At 34.1% G+C, this 26030-nt stretch overlaps 1 protein-coding gene across 1 annotated transcript in view; it reads right to left on the bottom strand.

Annotated features, from left to right (window-relative positions):
• Window positions 1-1094: 1094 nt before the first annotated feature.
• dars2 (aspartyl-tRNA synthetase 2, mitochondrial) overlaps window positions 1095-26030 on the bottom strand; it is a 38829-nt gene continuing 13893 nt past the window's right edge. Inside the window, exons 10-17 of the mRNA XM_087241053.1 lie at window positions 24695-24874; window positions 21372-21479; window positions 20089-20151; window positions 16262-16414; window positions 8159-8377; window positions 5175-5285; window positions 4678-4753; window positions 1095-2140 (exon numbers count right to left, since the gene is read on the bottom strand). Of these exons, the coding sequence (XP_087097179.1) occupies window positions 1971-2140; window positions 4678-4753; window positions 5175-5285; window positions 8159-8377; window positions 16262-16414; window positions 20089-20151; window positions 21372-21479; window positions 24695-24874 (1080 nt within the window). The 3' untranslated portion in view covers window positions 1095-1970. The remainder of the gene's footprint in view (window positions 2141-4677; window positions 4754-5174; window positions 5286-8158; window positions 8378-16261; window positions 16415-20088; window positions 20152-21371; window positions 21480-24694; window positions 24875-26030) is intronic.

Here is a 26030-nt window from a genome sequence, read left to right as displayed (position 1 = left end):
TATACATGTAACCGAACTTGACTTAAGACTAAAAAGGTACATTTTTAAAGGCTTTATTAATTAAATTTGTTTTTGTATTTGTACACACACATATATATATATATATATATATATATATATATATATATATATATATATATATATATATATATATATATATATATATATATATATGTGTGTGTGTGTGTGTGTGTACTGTTGACAATTAAATTAACAAAAAATTACACCAAATAAAAATAAATAAATAAAGTGGGCAAAAATGGCGCCTTTCACCATTAAAGATAAATGTAAAAATTAATGAAGTGCCTTTTTACAGCATTAGATTTAGATCTGCTCAGGTTGCATCAGATTTCTTTTAATTGAATTATTTTAGATTTATTTTTTTAACAATGCTAAGCTAAAAACTTTTTAGTTATATAAAAAAAACTTTAAAAAAAAACTTTTTAGTTATATAATATAGTTATATTTAGTTTTATTCTGTCATTTTTACAAATTTTTTGAGTAACTAAAAAACTTGTTTAAGTTTATTTCTTCTGCTGAACCTAAAATAAGATCTTTTGATGAAAGCTGGGAACCCTTAACCACTGACTTCCATAGCATCAATGATTCTAGCTTGTTGCTTCTTTTAGGTTCAGCAGAAAAATGAAACTAATCAAGGTTTGGAACAACTTAAGGGTGAGTAAATAATGAGTAAATGTTCTTTTTGGGGGGTGAACTATCCCTTCAAGCACACTAAATTGCACACTGCTGACAAGTATGTTATTAAACAGAAGAAAACCGACATGACAGTCAAGATGTGTCACCAAAAACAAAAAAGTGCTACATAAAAGGTCATGGTTTTTGGTCAAATATTTCAACCCTCCAAATATATTTAATCCATTATTATACAAGTATTCTTTCAGAAATTGTGATGCATGACTAACCTTATCCTTTTTTATATGGAAACCCAAAAGAAGATCATTCTAAAGAACAAAAAACAACAAATCTCCTTTTGTGTTTGATAGAAATAAAACCAAATGGAACAACATAAAAACTCTGTAAATCACAGAAAGTTTTTTTTTCATGATAAATAGCAACAACAACAAGAAAAAAAGTATGTAAAAATTGCTTGCTTTTATAAACTATTAACATTGATCAGAGTTTAATAGAAATAGTCCGATACACAAAGAGCTCAATTATCAAATATCTGAGCTTTCGGCCCTGCAATTGTCTCTACAGCACTAATGTAAACACCTACCGAATGTAGGCAGGAACTTTCAAGTAAGCATGGTCATGTAAATAGGTGATGAGTGGGTACTTCTAGAAAAGTCATAAGAAGACAAGCAAAAACAGCATGTCATATACAAAGACCTGTGTTCACAGCTTGGCGGCCAAAAGCGCAGGTCTGCTTTAAAACAACCCTGGCTGTAATGAGTAGCTGTACCTGGGCATGAAAAATGAGCATCTGCTTTTACAGATAAGGCATCGCTGAGGAAAAACTGAAATGTAGCTTTATTTGGTGTGTCTGGTGGTGGGGTGGAAAAGAACAGGGGGGGAAAAATGAGAATATGGTGCAGACTGACTTCACACCGCAGGGCATGTGGAAAATGAGGAGGAAGAGTAAACAGATGCAGTGGAACAACGTTGCCCCCTACTGGAACACACACAACCCAGCATCTCTGGATTTCACTGCTGATCTCTGAAACAAATCGAATGAAAATACGGACAGTTGAAGACACTTATTACAGATCGTGTATATGCTGAGAAAGTACATGACTAATCTGTGTAAGCAGCAGATGATGGTGTTGAAATCTCTCTGGACATGAAGTGATCCTGCTGTTTCTGTTCTGAATACTGTTGCCAGGCGTGGGCACAGATGGCGACCGCACCGGTGGAAATCATCAACAGTCTTGCATCCTCATGCAAACCGAACACTGTATGCATGTTAAACTATTTTTTAATGCTTACGCTGAGTTGTCCAGTTGGCTCGGTCACTCTGCGATAGGCCAGACTACAGAAATATGGTACGGCTTTAGATCTTTTTCAGAGACAAAGTCTGGAGCCTGACTCATTAGGTCATGACCTCGGAAAGATTTCGGAAAAGCTATGACATCTCTGATACTGGGAGCTCCAACAATGATGGACACCAGTCGGTCCAGCCCTGTTAGAAATAAATACATGTATTAATTCAAAGTTATTTAATTTAATGATGATATCATTATTTGTTATTAATACCCCCCCAAAAAAGGATATATATATACATATATATATATATATATATATATATATATATATATATATATATATATATATATATATATATATATATATACACACACACACACACACACACTTACCAAGGACATTTATTTACTTTGTATACATTTATTTGTTTAAAAAAATTATTATTTTAAATATTGCTTTTCTTTATCAACATATTTTAAAACGTAACTCAAATCTAAATCTTCAGCAGTCATTACACCAGTATTTAGTGTTACAGGATTTTTCTGAAAACAGTTATGCTACTATGGTTGTTAAAACCATGATTTTTTTGTTGATGAATGGGAAGTTCAGGAGATCAAAATCTATCTGAAGAATTCATTTGTAATATTATATATCTTTATTGTCAGGTTTGATTCACTGAATGACAAATTAATAAGTTATTTAAAAAAACAACAACAACTGGACTCTTTGACTGTTATGACACATTTAACATTCATCATAATCTTAAATCCTTAAATGTTTTTGATAACAATATTAAAAAAAAAACTATGTTAATACATATCATCTTTGCATCAAATTACAAAAAACTAATTACCGCTTACTGATTTAGACATTTCTAATGCAGCATCCATGGGCAGGACAGTCTGCAACCGTTATCAGTCTCACACATTTTTTTCCTTTTTCTGAAAGTCTTGATAACACCATCATGAAGTTTTTCTTTTATTATTTCAGAAAATGGTATTGTAAAAAAAAATTACCCAGCTATATTTACCCAAGTTTACCCAACTATGACGACTTCCGCTACTGAGAAACATGGAAATGTGAAAAGAGTCCTTAAACAAATGAAAATTACATAGCTTATACCTACTGTCAAACCTTAGGTATTTCTTATTGTCAGATGTTACATTAAAGAGAAATTTCACCCAAAAAATGACAATTCTGTTATTACTTGCTCTCATGTTGTTCCAGACCCCTAAGACCTTTAGTCACCTACGGATATTTAGTGTTTTGTGAGCACAAAAGTATTCTTGTAGCTTTACAAAATTGCAGTTGAACGACTGATGACACATAGACGGTTGATGATAGTTTTGGTATCTTTCTGGAAATTTCAGTACCCTTGCTATTTTTATAGAGGGATATTTAATATTCAATTTTATATAAAAGATGAATGAAGGTCTCATGGGGTTGGAATGAATTGAGGGTGAGTAATCAGTAAGAGAATTTTCAAGTAAAATTTTCATGTTTCATTAAAATGACAAATAATATTTAATTGTGACATTTTAAACTCCACAAATAAATAAACAAATATTTTAATATTATATAAAATATATACACACACACACACACACACCCATACACACACTTAGGTCCATAAATATTCTAACATTTTGGCTCTATACACTAACAGAATTGATATGAAAGATAACAAACAAAATGTGCTTTAACTGCAGACTCTCATGTTCAATTTGCCTTCCACTTGTTAAGGATCCAAAAGTATCTGGACAATAGGCTTCTAAGCTGTTCCAGTGTGTGTGTTATGTCAAAAGTCAGTTTTTTTTTTTTTTTTTTTTTTAAGAAATTTGTTCTGTTCATCAAGGCAGCATTTATTAAATTGCCATTCATTTAATAAACTATTATTAATAATAATAATAGTATAATAATAACAACAATAATAATAATTATTAATAGAGTGATTTCTGAAGGATCATGTCACTCTGAAGACGGGAATAATGAAGCTGAAAATTCATCTTTAAAATCACTGGAATAAATGATTAAATTATTTGATAAACTACTTTTGAACAGTTATTTTATAGTGCAATAACATTTCACAATTTGTTCTGCATTTTTGATGAAATAAATGCAGCCTTGGTGAACAGAATAAGCTTATTTTAAAACATTTAAAAATCCAACTGACCCTATACTTTTGACCAGCAATGTATATATTATAATGTAATGATGCATAAATTCACTTTTGACAATTAAAACTGATTCAAGTTTCTGCATAGATAGGTATATCATTATATTGTTGTATTTTTGGTGTATCAAAAAGATTCTTGTGAAAAGTGCCTATACAAATAAGCTTGAATTGAATGTTTCTGATAATTAAACACATTTCTCTCAGTTGTTAGAGAGCTATTTAACACTTCTTCATCTTTATCATGTAAACAAGAACATGCTAATTTTCTACATCACAGTTAATGCAAGCTGTAAAAATCAGCTGTAGAGCTGCAACACGCAGAAATAAACCCAAACAGAAGTTCTCGAATGATCAAGGGCACTTCATGCCTTCGTTTACAGTCTCGAACTGAAACAAAGCTGCCAAAAAATTCCTGGCTGGACAAGCAATTTCAGGTTTTGAGCATGACGGTTCCACTTTAACCAACAGGAGAATGCAATCAACAAGGCCTTTCGTCACAGTCGTACCCCAACAACCTTGTGAAAGTCCAAGGTAGCATGTGTTGAATGCTTGCTCACCTAATGCGATTCCACCGTGAGGAGGGGCCCCGGAGTCCAGAGCCTCCAACAGATGAGAGAGAAGTGATGGGTCTTCCTGTAACACAGACAAAACAAAACAAAAAAACAGTGCAAACCTTGTAAAATCGCAACCTTTTCAGCTTGAAAGGGAATTGTTCATAGTCTCGGCATAAAAATTGTACAGAACCATGCAACTGCTTCAGTGTCAAGAGAGTAAATAAACCTTCAAAAAGATTTCTTTGTAGACCCAAATCTTTAGATAGCAGTTGCCGCTTGAGTAAAAACACCCTAATGTGATGTTTCTTCTCCCTCGCCCTAAGATCCAAAGCATTTGTTTTCTTTAAAGGCAGTTAAATATAGCTTAATGGGTTGCCAGAGCGACCGCACAAGGGTAGAGCGGGGGTGTTGAGTAAGAGTCACAAATAAGAAAACGGTACAGTTTGGAATGTGGAAACGTCCATTACAAGCGCTGTCATTTTTCACTCTTGTTCCATTACCTTGAGGATGGTGTCCAGGATGTACAACTGCTGAGAGGCATTGTGGATGCGGATTGAACCTCCGCCGATCTCGCAGCCGTTCAGAACTAAGTCGTAATGCTGGCCACGCACCTGAGAGAGCAGATAAACAGCGTTTGGGATTCAGAGCGAGATCATAAATTTCCTCTGTGAAAGGCTTAGCTTATGACTGTAGACTTACAAAGTGATAAAAGCACAGACTGCTGCTGGGTATCGCAAACTTAGCTCATGCTACGATGCACATCAAAACACACAGTGGGTTGAAAAGACTGGGACCACCAGCGGAAATGCCTCCATTTTGTGTATTTCTAATTTAATACACAACTACAAAAATGAATACAAACAATAGCTATTTATAGTCAGTGTAAAATTTACATTGTGCATTTTAATTTCACACAAACTTGTCTGTGATATGGAATTGAATCGTGTCATACAGTTATAAAATAGAATAGGTTTTGACTTAACTAAAGCATAAAAATATCATGCTATGTTTGCAGATATTTAAATGAAATGCTAAGTGAACATTCTTGATTATCGGGAAAACAATGCATTTCTGCTTTGAAAATATGTGCCGGAACAACTGTCTTTGTTTTGGTACTTTTAACCTGCCCAGTGGCGGTTTAGCCAATTATATTTCAGCAGCCCAGGGTGCCTTGGTGGAAAACAGCGTATTTTATTCATTCAGTCAGAAAGGTTCTCAAAGCGCCCTGCGCTTTCCGTTTTGCTCATGGACCGTCAAAATAGAGCCCTAGGTGTCAAACCTACAAACTGCACCTTTAAGTGTAACTTGGAAAAGAAATTGACAGGAATGTAATTAAATTGTTTTTCAATGTATTTATCATATAACAACAATAATTAAAACTAGTAAACAATATAAAAATGTTAACAGTTTGACTGGATTTAAATGGAAATTGGTAAAAGCAAAAACATTTATTAAAGTTTTTTTACTTTCTAATTTTAGATAATTCGATTGTGATACAATGTTGAAATTAGCAAAACATTATATTTGCTAATAAATTATCCAATTTGACTTTCTTAGCTGGGTTTACATCACTGTGTTTAAGTACATTTTGAAGTAATCGCATGAGAAATGAGTGCTGGAAATGCTAAATTCAGAATAAAATTCAGAATAATCCACAAAAAATAGTTTTTTTTTACACACACTTGAAATGGTTTTGGACTTGTGCAAAAAAGACTTAGGGCTCTATTTTGACGGTCCATGCGCAGAGCGCAAAACGCAGGGCGCAAACGCTTTCAGGGCGTGTCAGGACGCGTTTTTGCTAATTTAAGGACGGGAAATCTGCCTTGCGCCAAGGCGCATGATCTAAAAGGGTTGAGTTTATTTTCTTAATGAGTTATAGATGTGTTTTGAGAATAAACCAATTATAATCTCATATATATATAATCTCCCATTCCCTTTAAGAGTCCGCTGTGTCGCGCCAAGAGCGTATTCGCTATTTACAGGACGCAAAGTAAGTCTAAGTGGAAAAAATGAGCATTTCACAAGCAAACAGTTCACAGTTAACAGTTTTTTTTAACAGAAAACTGTTAAACAGAGCATCTACTGCGTGAGAATGAGAGATAATGGATCACTTTCACTTTCGCTCTTGGATAGGGAAACCTTTACGCACAGACATCAATTAACCTATAAATAAAAACTTTTGTTTGTTAAGCGCAAATATTCGTTTCAAAACTATTTCTAAATTCAGTTTTAATTTCCAGCAAACGAATAAATGAATAATAATAGCAAAATGAGCTCAAAAACCTGAGTTATATCCTCAAACACATGCTGTGCCCCATATGGTCTAAAACCTGACAGGTGGGCAAATCTAAGCTTGTTTTTAATAAAACAAATATAAATATGGATATAATAAATAATACTGCTAATAATAATAACATTATACAAAAGCAAATTGTTATGAATGAACTGAAAAAGCCTCCCGAGATGAAGAAGACATAAAAGCAGTGGTTTTTCATATTTATGTAGGCTAGAAAATAATATGTTTTGTAATATTTTAATCCTTTATATTTATATTCTATATCTATTCTTATTATATACTATATATATATCCTTAATATTTACATTTTTTCATATGTAAAGATATTTGCCTATTGCTCTCTTGTGCATATTAAGCAGTGTGTAAGACCAGGTTAGTTTTGGTCTAATGAAAAATCTATTATAGATTCTCAAATTAGCAACACGCCAGCGGTCCGCCTCAGAACACCTTCCTTTTTAGACCAGAACGCCTATTGGCGCACATATGAGCGCTAATGCATTTGCTATTTAAACAGCGTAGCGCAACGCCTCAAAACGACTCTTGCGCCAAGCTGAAACTAACAAAAGACTACTGCGCCGCGTCTTGCGCCACACTGCGCCGGGTGTATGATAGGGCCCTTAATGTGAACATTAGTAGATAAACACAAATTTGCCAAATAACCTCTGACATTCCTGTATCTATTATGCTTGCCTTGTTTACTGTTGGTTACTAGGTTACCAATACTACAGTCAGTCACTCTAACAACTTGATGAAAACACGCCTAAATCCACATTTGGGATATAAATACTTTTATTTATATAGCGAGTTTTAAAAGATTCGCTATCACTTTAGGATGAAAAGCCGACTACTGATGCCCAAAAGTCAGACAATCACAATGAAAAGCAAACCAAAACATCAATAACTTAATTACTTTTCAAAAGCGTTTTTAAGAAATGAATAATTCTTTCAAGCATGCATCAGTTATTTCTACTTCATGAAAAGTGTGTATTACAAACAGTAAACAGGCAGAAATAATTAAGCAAAACAACTATTTTTACCAACAATTTACCAACTATTTTTAAGCACCAAATCATTAGTATTCACTACTGAAATCAAGATTTGTGTCCATCCTTTAAATGTTTCCATCAAAATGCACAGCAAATATTCTACTAGTTTAAAAAGACAAACTGTGATGATGATGCATCATACCATGTGGGGTCTGGTGTACAGCAGATGTGCATCTTCAGGGACTGGGGCAGTGAAGGGATGGTGGGCCGACTCAAGCCTTTCTGGATCATCCTCTTTGGGTAAGAAGAGTGGAAAGTCCACCACCCACAAAAAGTGAAAGACAGATGGGTCTCGAACTGGAACACCATAACGCTCAAGCAGCTCAGCGACCTGCAGTCTCAGCTTACCCAGCAGGGGACGCTGCAGCATGACAAAAAAAGATTCCATTGTTTACTTTTATTTACATAATTAATAGAAGATTACCAAGGGAGAAAAGACTTAGCTCCATTGTGCAGTGTCCAAATGTGCTTAACAAAGGTTGAGCTTTTGAGGGATAGTTCACTCAGAATTGTTTATTCTCTCATGATTTGATATTCACTCAAGAGTTTCTTTCTCCTGTTGAACACAAAAGAAGATATTTTGAAGAAAGCTGGACTATTGTGGAATTATTGAATACTCCGATGTGTTTTCCTGATATGGAAATAAATGATTACAGGCTTTAAAGCTTTCTTCAGAATACCTTTTTTTGTGTTCAACAGAAGAAAGAAACTCAAAAAGGTTTTGAACCACTTGAGGGAGAGTAAATAGTAACCAAATTAAATTTTTTTGTTGAACTATGCCTTTAACTGCTGTCATAATTTAGCCCTTCCAAAATAAATAGATAGATATTATTATTTAGATAGATATTTATATATATATATATATATATATATATATAGAGAGAGAGAGAGATAGAGAGAGAGAGAAAGAGAGAGAGAGAGAGAGATAAAGAGAAAGAGAGAGAGAGAGAGAGAGAGAGAGAGAGAGAGAGAGAGAGAGAGAGAGAGAGAGAGAGAGATTTATTTTTGAGTTATTTATAAATTTAGATGATTTTTGTCATATAAGCTTAAGGTATTTTTTATACAGCTCTGTCAATTAAGACCTGGGAAATATTTAAACTATAATAAAAAATTCACAAAAGGGCTAATACTTTTTTCTTTAACTGTATTTTGTTGTATTTCAGTTAATTTTTTATGAAGTTTAATTTATAAAGCTGTAGTTTACAAAGTTTTTCATCTAATATTAAAATGCTTAATTTTAATTACCAAAAACTATTTAAAATATCTTTAGCTAATAACAACAATCTGTGGGTCTCATTTGTAATTATGGGTACACTCAAATTTGAACATGATATCTACATACAAACATTTTCATAAACAAATCATTCAGCAAAAACTTTAATATTAAAATAGACGAAAAATGTGGCTGCTGAGTGTGACGCGCGACGTGCACAATGCACACATGGGAACAATGTGCACATGCTGTGCAAGCAATTTGCAGGTACACCTAGTTGAAAACATCCAGACTTTTCCCAAATACCCCGTGCGCTAGAACTATCCAATCTGCTTCTAAATCTGCAAGTAAAACTAACCAAATCTGCAGGTCAGAATAACAACACATGCGAAAATAAGTGTCGTTTAGTAGCAGTGAGGAGATTGTAAATAAAAAAGGGATGTAAGGATCTCACCAGAGTGGCTTTTAGGTTTCTTTTCTTGTGCATCCCAGCTACAAGCTCCCCATATTGTTTTTTTTTTAGCATAGTAGGAAATGTAGTCATTCAACTTCACAATAAGTCATGTTGCAATATGTATTTGAATAATGATGATGAGTTCCTTTACTTGAAAGCTCAGATTTGATTATCATAATTTGTTTTGTTTACAGAGTTTGAGGTTTACTGTATCATTTTTATTGACAACTTTTAGATGTTGATCTACTTTTACCATGGCACACACTTTTTATTTATCAAGTTTAAGAGTCTCTTTAACACGTATGTTTATTTTATTGTAAAGAGGTGAGATATATTGTAAAACTATTTTACTTGGCAATGTTGGTCAAGCAAAATAAAGTGGTCCTAATATTCCTAAATATATTGTTAAAACATATTAAATAATTATCGATATCCTGATAAACACATTAAAAACTTATATTTCATCTCAACACTATATTCTTTATACAGAAAGGGAGAAAAGTTGTTATAACCCATGCTATTCCTCTAAATACCCACATAGATTTAGACATACAGTATGTAAAGCTGGCTAATAAGAGGTCTGTAATCTGGCTCTGTATAAATGGTTTCGAGAGTGGCACACTTTAGCACTGCTTTAAGATTGGACAAGAGCAGGTCTATAGAGAGTAACGTGTTTGACAAGAGCAACAAAACACCAAATTCAAGTTTTTATGTATGTAAGAATCATAAATAATCCTCAAAATTATTAGTCAGATTGATTTTTGCCTATACACTGGCGAGTCAAAAGGGTCCGTTTTTTTTCCATGTTACGCATAAGACAACGTACTGCAGGTTTGGAAGGACAAGAAGGTTTGAACTATTTTTGTTTGAACTAACTCTTTTACATAAATAAAAGATTATGCGTGTTTTAGAAGAAGAAGCAGCAAATCCAGGATGGCCTCAGAAAGAACTACTACTGAGGTGTTGCTCACATACTAAACAACTTCTAACCTTCAGTTTAAAAGCAATTTTAAAGATTCAATGAAACCACCAGAGGCTTTTACAATTCATGCTTTTAAGGCGATGTACCTGTACATGCTAATGAACATCACGATTTTTAAAACCATCTTTGAGCAGAAAGATCCCCCTTAGCTCTCATTTCTTTGGCTTTCTGCACTAGAATCGCCATTCATCGCACAACCCCAGTGCACAAAGCTCGCCAGTTATCCCCAGCCATCTCTGCTTTGTGACTAAAAAAGCTGTCTCACTTTGTGCCAAGCTTACCATCTGCACTGGCCCCGAGCGAGAGCTGAGGCCCGGAAAAGATGAATATTCTTTTTTTAAAGTGATTAGATCATGTCAGCATTCTTCCGAAACTGTATTTTCAAAAACCCTTAGTCATCAATCACTTCAGGGCACAAAAACTAAAGCAAAGGTTCTTAAGGACATTAAACAAGGATGCTGGCCGTTCATTTACTTGCTGTTCAACAGTAGTTTGATTTAAATTAGTGATGCACCAGAAGTGTTTCTGATTTTTTTAAAGCAAACTGGCCGATTCAGATATTTTATACAATTTAGATTTTATTTAAAATTTTTAATCAAATTGTATAGTTTTATTCCACATTTAAAATAAAAAGAAAATAATTTTACTGGCTCTGTGAAATTATTGACTGTGAAGAATATTCGTTAATTAACAGGTTCAATAATTCATGATTCACAGCTTATATTATTATTTTATTTATGGTTATTTGCATTAAGGAACCTTTATCTCTGCTCTTTCAATTTTTTATGTTAAATATTGAACTGTGCAGTTCAACAAAGTGACTTTATTGGCATTTTAGTAGCTTGAAAGTAAACACTGTATAGCAGTGGTTCTCAAACTGTGGTACGCGTACCACTAGTGGTACGCGGGCTTCCTCCTAGTGGTACGCGGAGGAACCGCTGAATAATGAAAGAAACAATTAACACTTTTAATCCTTTAATGCCTAATATAACATCGATGTGATCAGCATTGGCTGTTTTGTGAAGCGTACGATCACAACGCTGTGCTTAGAATGTTTATTTTAGTGCATTGTGTCATAAGCTGCTATAAATCAGTTTCCAAAGTTTAAGAATTGATTCTGAAGCGTGATTTGACTGACATGAAAAGTAGCCAATCACAGTCGACCTTGTCTAGTTGCGTGAAACGTAAGGGCGGGACAAATGCTTTCTGTGTTGCAGAGACAGAAAAAACAACTTAAAAACAAATGTTTTGTTGAAATAATGCTTCTCGGATGTTTTCACTATCGAGATGTCTAGCAGAGTAATTAAACGGCGGACATATTTCCTGCCTTTTTGATGATCTACAAACACGTTTCGCTCTCCGACAGTGAGTCGACTCGCCTCTGACCTGTCACTCCTCTAAATACAGTCTGAATGGCGGCGCGGGAATGGAGGTATTGCGCAATAACTCATTTCTACAAATGTGGCGAGTGCTTTATTTTAACACGAGATCGCATTCATGTACGCAAATCGCTAAAACAGATATGCGAGCTCTTAAATATGCTTTTTTCAAATGAACTGCAAGTCCTCTCAGGATCGCCTGTGTGCTCAGATAGAATACAATCGCGATCTTTCCACTATTAAAGTAGACATTTATCTTTGTTCCTTGACTAAATTTAGTCAAAAGTATTCAAAGTAATCAAGTATTAAGAAATAGATTGATACATGATCGATGACAATGCTAATGGTCTTCTTATTTGGCTGTGTTGTGAAGTGAAACTTACTTTTAGCAAAGGTGTATTTATTTTTTTTTCTTTACGACAAATTAATTATGCTGGAAATGTTTCTGGATGAGGTATTTGTGTGATTTACACATTTAGCTGTATTCTGATCTGTCTTAAAGCATTACAGCTCAAAGCAATCCGTTGTTACTTATTGTTTATTTATCAAAATTAACAATAAGGCTCTTAAAGCACTCGCACTGATAAATGTAGTGTTGTCATATTTTAAATACCTCAAGTAAAATGAAGTCATTTGTTTTATTTTTTTACTGACAGTGTACTTGTATTTTTTTTTTAAGTTTCTATTTTAGATTAGGTTAAATGTAAAATAAAATCTACATGTGATGTACAGCTTTTTAAGAAACAAATTTGCCATATTGTAAAGAAAAATAGTGTAAAATATGTAAATAAAAGGCTAAATTTAAATCTTTTTACCATATACTTCAATTAAACCTTTCAAAACTTGTAAATATCGTTTAAAAAAATTGGCAAAAAGTGTCTCTATGGGCTTAAAGATTATTTGGTAGTTTTACCAGTGCTATTGAAAAATATTAATTGTCATGAAAGGAAAAATCGACCATACTTTCTTTGTTAGTGCAATTTCCTATACATGTAGCTTTGGGATTTAAGCAATTAAACCATTCAATCAGGTTTCCACGTAAAAAAAGTGATTTCATAATGAAAATCTGATTTTTTTTTTCAAAAGTAACCAACTAGTACTTTTTAAAAGAGTACTTTGTACTTTTACCTAATATTAATATTATTTACTAAAATTTGTGTTATTTTAGCTGTGTAATAGTATTTTTACTTGAGTACAAAAAATATTTCTCAAGCATTTAGTGCAGGTTTATTATATTATTAATATATGATCAATAAATAATATTTTTTTATGTTTTTTATTTGTATATATTCCTATGCAATGTTTTATGGGTTGCTGAGAATACTTTTCAGGTCTTCAATACATAGCATGTCAGTCTTGAAAAAAAAAAATAAAAAATAGGTGCTGTAATTGATTTTTCTTTAGGCTGTGCCTGTATGAACCCTGTCATATTTACATTTAACATATTTCAAGATTTGTCTGAAAGTGTAGGAATGTGACATATAGCCTATATTTATAAGGTAAAAGCAACATCTCCAGCTTTTGATGAATAGGCTACAATGAATACTTTAGATTTAAGTACAGCAGTTTTCTTTTTACTTTTTAAGAACAGCGCCATTTTTTAATGAACTTTTAAAAGCACATTTTACAAAAACTTTTTTTTTTAATCTGCAAGCACAGTTAATGTTCAGACTATTTCAAATGTTTAAAATGAATGATAATAATACATATTCTTAATAATAGGAATTAATCTGCATCGTTTTTAAACTGTGCACACCTGTAGCTGCTTAATTTGGCCTACGACGCTATTTTTTAATACTGGTTAAAAAATAGCGTCGTAAGGTGGTACTTGGAGAGACTATTTTTTTCTAAGGTGGTACTTGGTGAAAAAAGTTTGAGAACCACTGCTGTATAGAATTACATTTTGTTTTAAATATTATTCAATTTAAAAAAAAAAAAATGTATGCATTTTTTGAGCTAAGAGCTAATACTTCAAGCTAATAAACATGTAAAAAAAAATGTTTTTTCAACATCCTGTTGAACATCATGTCTTTTCAACATCCAAAGTTGTTGAAGGAAAGATCAAGGTCTCACAATGCAATTAAAAAGCATAAATAACTGAAAAAAACATGAATTACAAAATACGGAAAATAAATTTGCTGATTTTTTTATTTTTATTTTTTAGTTTATGCTACATTAAAACTTGGGTACACTTTATAATAACTTCATGCTATGAATCATTTATTAAGCATTAGCAAATAATTAATTGATTATCTGTAAGTATTAACTCTACATTAATAGGCGTTAGTAAGCAGTTCATAAATACATCTTCAAATCCTTTGTTGATGATTTAAAAGCACATGTATAATCTGCTTAATGAGTGTGTTGTCATACTTTGTAAATGATTCATTTTTCATTAATAACCTTTCGGTTATTAATCTCGGCTCAGTTGGAGTTTCTGTGTGGAGTTTGCATGTTCTCCCTGTGTTCGCGTGGGTTTCCTCCAGGCACTCCGGTTTCCCCCACAGTTCAAAGACATGAGGTTCAGGTGAATTGGGTAGGTTAAATTGTCCGTAGTGTATGAGTGTGTGTATGAATGAGTGTGAGGATGTTTCATTCCGCTGAGGCAACCCCGGATTAATAAAGGAACTAAGCCGACAAGAAAATGAATGAATGAATGAATGAACAAACCAGTTATTTAAGAATAGTTGGTGTTTTTTTTAAAGATTGTTCAGAATGCATAAGTTATGATTACTAAACTATTCAAATGAACATTTGTATATCTTATTATTTAGGAAAACATTACTAATTACTTTGCATACTAATAAACGCTTTAATAACTCAACTTTATTCAGTTTTGTTACCTTATCTAAAGTGAGGACTATTTATGCTTCTAAATCCCTTATAAACAATTAAAGACTAAGTTATATTTTAAAAGAATAAAAAGAAAATAAACAACTACATTTCTATTCATTTAAAGATACACAAATGAAACTGCATCAAATGGAAAATGAATCTTTGCGTTCTTAACAAAAATTAAATAACTGTATATTTTAAATAATTACAGTAATCAATTTTATGTTATATTTCGACATTCCTGTTATTCAGCAATGTTTTAATTTTTCAGCAATTACATATTTTTAGATAAGATTGCAAAGATTCATTTTAAGATCTATTGTTCATTTGATACTGAGCCTTTATTTGTTATTTATACGGGATTTAGATAACATTAATAGTCCACACTTTAAATAAGGACATTGGATGGAGTTGAGTTAATAAAGCATTTATTAACATACAAATGAACTATAAATATATTCCTAAATAATAAGATACATAAATGTTGATTCAAAAAGTTTATTAATCATTAATTATGCATTCTGAATGATCTTAAATACAACTATTCTTAAATAACTGGTTTGTAAAAAAATGCAAAGGTTATAAATGAAAAATGAATCATTTACAAAGTATGAAAACACACTCATTAAGCAGATTATACATGTCCTTTTAAATCAAGAACACAGCATTTGTAGATGTAATTATAAACTGCTTACTATTGTCTATTAATGTAAAGTTAAGGTCAATTAATGTAGAATAACAAATAATCAATTTACTATTTGCTAATGCTTAACAAATGATTCATAGCGTGTAGTTATTATAAAGTGTTACCAAACCTTGTACAAAACTAAAACAGTAGACAGGCTCAATGATCAATATTGTTAACTCAATATATTCTAGCAAAAATTGGCTAGATAGTGGACATAATGTAAAAAGAAAATAACCTGTATAAAACCTCACGCCACAATTTAGTATTTAAGAATTCCATCCAGTATTACTAGCAACATGAAGAGTCGACTTCTGATAGTGAGTTTTTCCAAGTACATCCATAATTCATAAAATCATCAGATGTGGATGAAGCCCATGTAGACTAAGTATAGGTGTTCACTCTAGCTTTGGATTAGTGAAGTTTTCACAGATTAAAATTCAGTATTCTGCTAAATTTTTCATACTTTTTTGGGAAAAAAAAACTTCATGCCATGACTTAAACATGAGCTGAAAACTGTCCAAACATAAAAGTTTTTTCAGTATAATCACATGTTTAGAGCAAAGAAAATCACCAATTCTGAATTTGGGCTGGTCATTTGGAGCATCTCTAACTTCCATATTTGCATGCTGAGCTCTCATGATACTTTTTAGCAAGCGAATCAACATTGCGGAACAAAACCAAGTCAGATACGCACCACATTCTCGCGGGGTCCAGCCGTGATGAAGATCAGGTCTCCAGCGTTGGCCTGGGCCATCTGGAGCAGCTGTTGTTTGGCCGTGTCCGAGAGCAGCCGGCTGAGAGGAGATTTCAGTGATCCATCTGCCCTTACTGGAACCACGCTCACCTCCTGTACGACACACGGCGCAAACACACCAATGATCATCCATTTCCTCCATCGGCCCATATTCAATTTCCATTGACAGCGTAGGGCACAAACTCTTGAGCAATCATCAGTCTTGAGAACATTTTGGGCTGGTTTCCCAGAAACTAGCTAAGCCAAGACCTGGACTGAAACGGATAGTGAGGGAGAATCACCTTTGATGATGCCATTAGTTCAAGCCAACAACACTAGCCCAAAGTTGACTTTCTGTTTATATATATACACAGGCAGCACAGCATACAGAGTGGAGGAACTAAGCAGAACTGTCAGCTATCTAAAGTATTAAAGCACATTTAAGAAACTTTAAGGAAGCAGTTTGGGAGAAAGTGAGTAAAAAGAGCCAAAACTCAAACTTTGGGTCACCTGAAGTGATGCCCATTTGGCTATTAGCTCCAAAATAAGTATTTAAGACATAATGCCTCTCATCACAACTCTAGACAATTAAAATAAAAGACAATATTCAAAAGGATAGTTTACCAAGACTTGAAAATACTGTCATCATTCACTCTCCTTCCATTTGCCATAAATCTGTTTGAATTGGGGGGGGGGGATATATATTCATAATATTATTTTCGGGTGAACTAACCCTTTAACACTATGGGTCCTGTCATCATACACCCGATGCAATAGGGTGCAAGACATGTTTGGCGCAATTGGTTGCTATTTTCCGACCAGCGCAACTGTAATTTTCATGTTTTGTGCCATGTTTTTTAATGGCAAATCCATTTGCGCCACTTTGTGGACTTATGGGTGTGCTGGTCTAAAAAGGAGGCGTGTTAAGGCGCATTGTTGGTGCGTTGCTGTATTGAGGAGCTGAAATAGACTGTGCCATTGATGCATCACTACATGGAGCAATAGGAAGCATTTTCTGACCACATTTTTTTATTATTGTTCATTTATTCATTGGCTGAAAATTAGAACTGAATTTAGAAATAGTTTGGAAACAAATCATTGTGCTTAAACTAAATTAAATAAGTAGACTAATTGATGTCTTCTTCGGTGGAGTCAGTTTCCACGGTTTCCTTATCCACGAAAGTAAAGGAGTAAAGTAAGAGTAAAAGTAAAGTAAAAAGAAAGCAAAGAGGCTGAACGAAGGAGGATCATTCTATATCCTTGCGATTCAGATGGTCTGTTTAACTATTTTCTTGTTGATGGAGCATTCAGTTTTACCATTGTGTTTTTCCATTTGCAAAGTCTGGCATGTAAATAGCAAATGCACCATGATGTGACTCAACTGACTCTTAAAGGCAATAGGAGTTGAGACTCTGATTGGTTTAATGCATGTTATGCTAAAAACACACCCATAATGCTGCGTTCACACCAGAAGTGGAACACGCGTCAAGCGCGAGTGATTTACATGTTAAGTCATTGCAAACATGCGAATATACATCCTGCGGCGCGATCCATGGTGCGGCGTGAATGACGCGAATGGCACTGCGCACATGGCGCGGCGCGAATTGAGCGTTTTGCGCGTTTGACGGGAATTGCTTGAGTTGAAAAGTCTGAACTTCAGCAGACATTCGCCCCACGTTAACCAATCAGTATCTTGCTTTTGTGGGGGCGTGATTGTGATGTACACCTGTTGTTGGGCTTCCCAGGGGAAATCCTCCAGCCGACACCGACAAAAAGTTCATCAAACTGTGCTCGGCTCAGTCAGAAGCACCGCTGATCGACGCTGTTTTTCTGTATGTCTTCATGAAGCACATAAACACTGTTATTTTCTCAATAAAATCCATGTTAGCCATTTAGCTATGAAGCTAAATCACCGGGCAGACAGAAGCCCTGCCCATCACGTGAATCCGCGTCTGTTCTGAAGTTAATTTGACGTGCAAATGAAGCGGATTTGACATGCGAATGAAGCGGGGTTTGACGCGCGAATGAAGCGAGTAAACTCAAATGTTCACGCAGCTATTTACGCGCGAATATCACGATTTACCTGCGCGTTCTGCGTCTGGTGTGATAGCAGCATTACTCATTAAGAGAATAAGGACAAGCCAGTTAGACCATGCGCCAGGCGCAAAACTTATTTTTCCGTCCTTAAAATAGCAAAAGTGGATTCGGACACGTCCTTAATGCTTTTGTGCCATGTCCTTTAGACTTTGTGCTTAGACTATTAAAATAGAGCCCTTTGTTCGCAAAAGGGTTTTAATTAAAAAATAAATAAGAAGTACTTTTACAAAATTAAATACAATTAACTAAATTTCACAAGCTTTAAATACAAAACAGCAGCAAGTTACAGGCTTTATTTTATTCTACATAGATTTCTGTTTGGTTTTGATTTTAATCGGTAAGAACTGACACATAAATCATTTGTTCAGTTGTTTGAGAGTGAAACTGCGCTAGCTGTGTTTTATTCACTGAAAAGAAATGCTCATAAAGGTTACTTGCTTGAGATTTATATAAACTGCTTGGGTCACACTGTATGGTTCTGATTCACACACAAAAAAGAGACAAAATATAAAAGGCATTTGTTCAGGAATTAGTCAGAAAACACTAGCAGCCCTGGAAGGATTTAATTCTCCAGAAAGAAACAACTATTACATTTATTTGTGAATTGGTTGGACTGCACTGTTTACACTGTGTAGTTTTCATTCACTAATAAGAAATGGAGCAGAACAGTATATTTGTATGAATCAGTTGAACAGCAGTAGTCAGACCCTGTGGTTTAGTTTCAATGAAAAGACACAACTAATAAAAATAGTGTGTTTAACAATCAGTAAACTACACAATGTTCTTTCCGATTCACCAGAAACAAAGGAACTAATTTTAAGAGTCACTTTTTTATTTTTTAATACTTAGTTTCAATTTAAGACTCCTGGATTTTATATTTAACAGATTATGCTAATTTAATTAGTTAAAATTCCAAGCCTTAATTGGACAGGTCAAACTAAAATAATTAGTGTTGAAAATTGTGTCATATTCATGCAACAGTTTGACTTAAACCAGTGTTTCTCAATCACATTCCTGGAGGACCACCAGCTCTGCACATTTTCCATGTCTCCTTAACCAAACACACCTGATTCAGATCATCAGCTCATTAGCAGAGACTGAAAGACCTGTAATGGGTGTGACAGACAAAGGAGACATCCAAAACATGCAGTGTCTATGGTCCTTCAGGAATGTGGTTGAGAAACACAGACATAAATGACATAAAAGAGAGAAAACAATGAGGCGATTTTAATTTTTGGGTAAACTACATCAAAAATAATTTCCATTATAAGCATCAGTAATACAAATATTCTTGTTTTAGCACCACTTACATGAGCAGATTAGAGACTAAACTTGAATTTTTATTAATATTTTATCCCAGTATAAATCATTTAACATGAATTAACTTGAAGAAGTGATCAAACACTTTCGCATGCAATGAATCATTATAAGCCATAAATTACAAATGTTCTGCAGATGGACTGAAGAAACAAAAAATGCATTTAACATTCCCTTTATAAGACTCCTCGGATGGCCTACAACACAAATAAAGAGCTGTGTCTCCATGAGCTCGATCCTTGCCTCAGGGTGAATGTGCTGTGTGTAACATTTGAATGTTTTACCACCAAATGATCCTGACATATCGATTTCTTTTCAGATAAATATTTTAGGAGACTTCCCGTGATGTGAACACATGAAGACACAAGACTCACCTGACCATACTGTGTCTTGGCTGCTTGTTTCAGAAACTCAAAGTCTTTGCCCTTCAGATGTTTCTGCGAAAGAAATGATACATACAGTCAGTTTTAACACCTCCAGAAAAAGAATGAAAAATATGACTGCCCGAATATACTTAATAAATGAGCAGTAGTCAGAAGAAAGTCAGCTTGAAAAGTGACTGATCATGTAAATTGCAGCATGTTGAACATGCTTATTAATTTTGAGTGTAATAGAATTTAACCCTTGGGTCACGTTAGGTTCATTGTGACCAGGAGATTAATTTCTTTTTTTTTATTATCATTCTTTTTGTATTGGAAGATCCACCCAACAAAAAATGTAAAAAATAATAATAATAATAAAAACAGTAATACTATAATAATAGGTCCAAAATCAGCATTAAAACATATCTGATACAGTCTCTCTCATATTTAACCAAAAATGTACAGTTTTTTTACTGGCATCATTTATTTTGGCTGTGGTGTATTTCAAACTAATAATGTCCAGTAGATAAAGCCTCCAGAATAGATCGGGTGAAACAGATGGATCCAGCCATAGTTTTAGGAATTTTTTTTTTTTTTTTTTTTGCAGAAGTCTGAGCAACTGACAGAATTTGAGATTTATTTATTTTCCTAAAACTGTTCGTTAATGTTATCACATTGGGCTAAAGCTTACTGATTTTATTGACACAATGTAAAACTCAACAGTCAAATTTATCAAATGAAATGAGTGCGGTCAACTCAAAAATGTTAACTCATTTGAAAAGAGTTTTAAACTCAGTGTTGAAGGTGTTGGGTTGATTAAATACTTCATTACATCTACTTAAATGGAGTAAATTTACAAATTTACTCATTTAAATTAGTTTGTAAACTGAAATGGTTTGTAGCAATTGGTTTCCTTAAATGGTTTGAGTTGATTAGGTTTTACAGTACTCAGTTGGTTCGAGTTCTCTTCATTTTTTGGGCTTTGCTGTGCTCAAATTGCTTTGTTGACTCAAATGGATTAAGTTAACAGTACTCAATAAGATAAGTTTAATTCTAAATATTTCACTTTTACATTAAGTTTACACTCCATTTCCTCATGTTTTAGCAAATTCTATTGATTCCCTATGTGATTTAGCAACAGTATAGCTCATAGTAAATCTGCACTGGTTGATTAGTTTGAATTATTAAAATGAACCAACTCAGAACAGATTAGTTTGTTTGGAAATCAAACTACACAGTTTGTGTTGTAGAAGTCAATGTGTTGAAGCATCAGAATTTGTAGATTTCAGGCTTACCGTTCCTTCTGGGACACAGATGGCCTGAATGCAGCCCTCCGGTTCAAGAAGTGCATCTTTGATGAACTCAATTTGTGCTCCCTGAAATGCTGTGCTGACATCCACAAGCTGAATACAAGAAAACACTTCACAATTACAAAATTAGTTTCTGTAAACACACAAAACCTTCACATCAGGTCAGAGAATAAGCTGTTTTTCACATTCCTTTAGTTTAAATTCTTAAATTGTTTATAAAGTGTTTTTGTTTTTGGGAGTAGGCAGGGGTAAACAAAACTATTTATTAAATACTGTTTTAATTATATACTTCCATTTTAATAGCATTATTGAAATGTTTGTACGCTATTAATGAACTATTAATGTTAATGCTAATCATTCTTATGTGCTAATCATTTTTTGTTTACACTTTAAAATAAGTATCCATAAATTAAGGTAAATTAATGTGTTTTCTAACATGAACTAAGAATGAACAATATTTGTACAGCACTTAGTAATCATAGTCCATCTTTTTATAATGCATTGTTAAAATCCAAAGTAGGGAAGCACCGATACCAGTTTTTTGGAACCATTCCGATCCCAATACCAAAATTCTGAGTATCGACCGATACAGATCCGTTTCCTATACGTTTGTTCACTGTTTTCTTTTTATTTTGTTTTATTTTTTACATAATACAGTTTCTATAGTTCTGGTGATAAACTCAAATAATATATTTTTTAGTAAAAATAACAGACCTAATAAACTAGGCTACATTATTTGAGCATTCATTATACCATTGATCAGTTGTGGTCCAGCTTTTGTTTACTTTTTTAATATTAAGATTTTTCTTTAAATCTGTAATAAGCTACCACACTGACCCTAATCATTGGTAAAATATCCAGTCTTTTAGCAAAGCCTGACATTTTCCCGCAGGTTTAATGCAGACTAAACTAAATTGTCTAAGGCCAGTTTTACTTAAATATTCCCTCACCTAAACTTGCTATAATACCAGGTCCGTTGTGTGTGAAGAGCAGGTAATACCCCTTCTCTACTCCAGGTGCTGCGGCTGCTGCTGATCTAACAGAGCAACAAACTCATTGTTGCAGGTCAAAATGAACCCATTAAATGCAAAACTAAATGCATTTCTTTATTGATTATTTATATTAACAGGAACAAACAGTCTTGGAAAAAAAATAGTGTTGTAATAAACAAACGTGTCACACAGCTTGAATTGTGAATGAATGGATAATGATTGACATCGCAGCAGAGGGAAGCGCTGAAGTCAACATGAATTTAATCACCTGAACATTCATCTGTGGTTCACATTAAACTATAGAATGGCTTTAGAAAATTTGGGATATAGTAGGCCTACATGACAACTTTGTAAAGCCTTATAATAGGATACCTTCATGGCTTTTGTTGGCTTATAAGTTACACAGAATTTAGTGCACGAGCAAGATCATATTTAGATCGGTACCCAAAAAACAGAAAATGGTATCGAATTGACATCCGATCCAAATATCGGGATTGGTGCATCCCTAATCCAAAGTTGTGCATAACATAAGTTAGTACTCGGTGAGCTAACAAGAACTACCAATCAATAACTTTTATTGCCTGAAGTTAACAAAGATGAATAAATACTGTAATAAATGTATTTTTCATTGTTATTTATATTAAATTGTAATTATGTACTAAAAACATTAACATTAACTAACTGATTTGTAATTTTTTACATTATTTTATTTATAGTAGCAATATATACGGTACAATGATTTCAATTAAGAATGTACATTTCCCATTGCTAAACATTTTTCTTTTTTACAAACTATAAAGTAACAGAACACAGTACAAAACAAAAGTTTCATGAAATAAAATATATAAAAATTACAGTAACAATAAAATGAGAACAGAAATAATATCAATAATTAAATACACATAGGTCAGAGAGAGTTGAATCTTTACTTATTCGCTCAAATTTAGTTTAGTTATTTTCAGCTGTAAATTTTTAATCTAAAGAGAGGATTAAGAGGGGGAGTAAATTGAAAAATGTTTGTTCAGTGGATGGGAATAAGGCAGCAATCTTTTTATATTTCTACAAAGACTGGATAGAACAACCTAATGTATTCAGTCCACTTGCACCAGATGTTTCTAAATGCATTCGTTTGGAGTAGAAGGGAGAATGTCATTTTTTCCATCACATAAATATTATATACTATTTCTAGCTAATCCTTCCATTGTTGGGGAGTCAGGAAGTAACCAGTGTATTGTAATTGCTATTTTTGGCTGCGATTATTAAAATATATAATATTAAAGTATTTTTAGGTTTACTTATTTGGATATCAGAGCTTCCAAAATAAATAACCGTGAATTGAACTGATTTGTAATTTTAATGATGCTGTGTTTGTGGATTTTCACTAAATGCAATGAATGCAAATTTGACCCAAAACATTAAAATCGTACCTAAGCTTTGAACATAATACATAAAAAATTAAAGTAATCAAAAATTACAGTCATAAATTCTATTAAATTATGTTACTTTTTATTGTTCATAATAAAAAAAGTAAATCATGTAAATTAACTCATGTAAATAATTAAATTTTGATTAACATTATCTAATAAAACACAAAAAGTATTCAACCCTGATCAGAAGCTTTATTAATGATCGAGCACCAATAATAACTGATCACAACAGAGCAGCAAATTGTCATATCAGAATTATTTCTGAGGGGTCGCATGACACTGGAGTAGTGATGCGGAAAATAAAGCAGAAATAAAACACAATACAATATATTCACAATTTCCACTATCAGTTCTTTTATTATAAAATGACTTCTATTTAAATCATTTTGTTTGTTTTTTAAATGTAATTTATTCCTGTGATGAAAAAAGCTAAATTCAGCATCATTACTCCACTCCGTAGAGTCACTTGACTAATCAGAAATCACGCAAATATGCTCAGTTGGTAACTCTAATAGTTTTAGTGCAATATTTTTGAGAAAACCATAATACTTTTCCCCTCTCAGTATTCCTTGGTTAATGGGAAGTTAAATCTCTTACTTTCAATCTGCATCTCTTATGTTTGTATGTATTAATAAGCGTCAAAGACTCGGCAAAGGTTTTTGTAAATTTCTGAGCAGAACCGAAAGCATTCAGAACGCACACCAGTGGAAGAGAACGTATCACCAGAGATTCATTTGTAATTGTTGAGCACCGCATGCAAATCTGTGATGTGTGGGGAAACAGGATGCAATCTCAGCGTGACGCCAAGGACGGCCAGCATGCAAACAACCTCACTGATGTCTTACGTCCAATCTAGGATGATGTGTAGAAAGAAAAAACAAGCGGTCACCTTCATCCCAAATCTAGTGTCTGGTTTGTCAACTCCGTAGTCTCTCATGGCTTCTTCATAAGTCAGGGTGGGAAAGGGGACATTAATCTGTCCTTTGTCCTCTGGCCAGGAGAACTGGACCAAGCCTTCAATCAAACTCATGACTCCAGCCTGGTCCACAAAGGACATCTCAATATCTACCTAAAAAAAGAGAAATTTGTGAAAATGGTCACTGCATATTCATTCATTCATTTTCGGTCTAGTCGCTTTATTAATCTGGGGTTTCCACACTGGAATGAACCGCCAACTTATCCAGCATATGTTTTATGCAGCGGATGCCCTTCCAGCTGCAACCTATCACTGGGAAACATCCATACACACTCATTCACATACATACACTACAGATAATTTATAGCCTACACAATTCTGCTGTACCCCATGTCTTCGAACTGGGGGGGAAACCGGAGCACCTAGAGGAAACCCACGCGAACACGGGGAGAGCATGCAAACTCCACACAGAAACACCAACTGACCCAGCCGAGGCTTGAACCAGTGACGTTCTTGCTGTGAGATGATTGTGCTACCCACTGCACCACCGTGCAGCCGCACACTGCATACTGTTACACCAAATTGACCCCCATATCAGCTACAATCTTAAGCAGGTTGCACACCAGAAGCGCCGCTCGGCGGCGCGCCGTGCAGCGCCATGTATTTTAGAATTCTAAACATAGGTTTCTATCAGGATACACACACCGGCGCCGCAAGTCGGAGGCTGTCGGCGGCTGTCGGCGGCGCCCGGCGACAGCTCAGGACGCAGTTCATTTTTCAGCCGCGCCACAGAGCGCCATCTGATTAGTTTCATGTTAAATATCATGCGAATGTGTGCGTCTGGTGTGTGATACTTTAAACTGTCATGTACGCGCCGTGTCGCGGCGCCGAGCGGCGCTTCTGGTGTGCGACCTGCTTTAGGGTGTACTCACATTAGGTACAGTTGCCTTGAATCATGCCGAAGCGCAATTGTGCCCCCTCCCCTCTCCCTCTCGTCCTGCACTCACACTGCATTTTGCCTTTCAAACCTGAGCACAATTACATTGATGATGCGACTGCTTAGTTTAACAGGAAGAGAGGCTCTCTCTCAGCACAGTGAACATTGCTGTAGTTATATTGTTTTAGTCGTTCAGGGTGCAGTAACACGCAGACAAATATTTTGCCAAACAGGTCCACAACTTTTTTTTGTTTGAGAGTTTTGCGTCATTAATAAACAACGTAAGTTTGCGTTCATTAAAAAGTAAGAATGATTGATAAATTCTTATGAAACAGTATCGGGCTCAGGCAAGCTATGCACTCACACTGCAAG

Source organism: Danio rerio, chromosome 2 (assembly GCF_052040795.2).
Source record: "Danio rerio strain M-AB ecotype USA chromosome 2, GRCz13ab, whole genome shotgun sequence".
NCBI classification, from domain to species: Eukaryota; Metazoa; Chordata; class Actinopteri; order Cypriniformes; family Danionidae; genus Danio; species Danio rerio.
The sequence above is the reverse complement of the archived record's forward strand: the minus strand, read 5'-3'. Positions and strand labels throughout refer to the sequence as shown.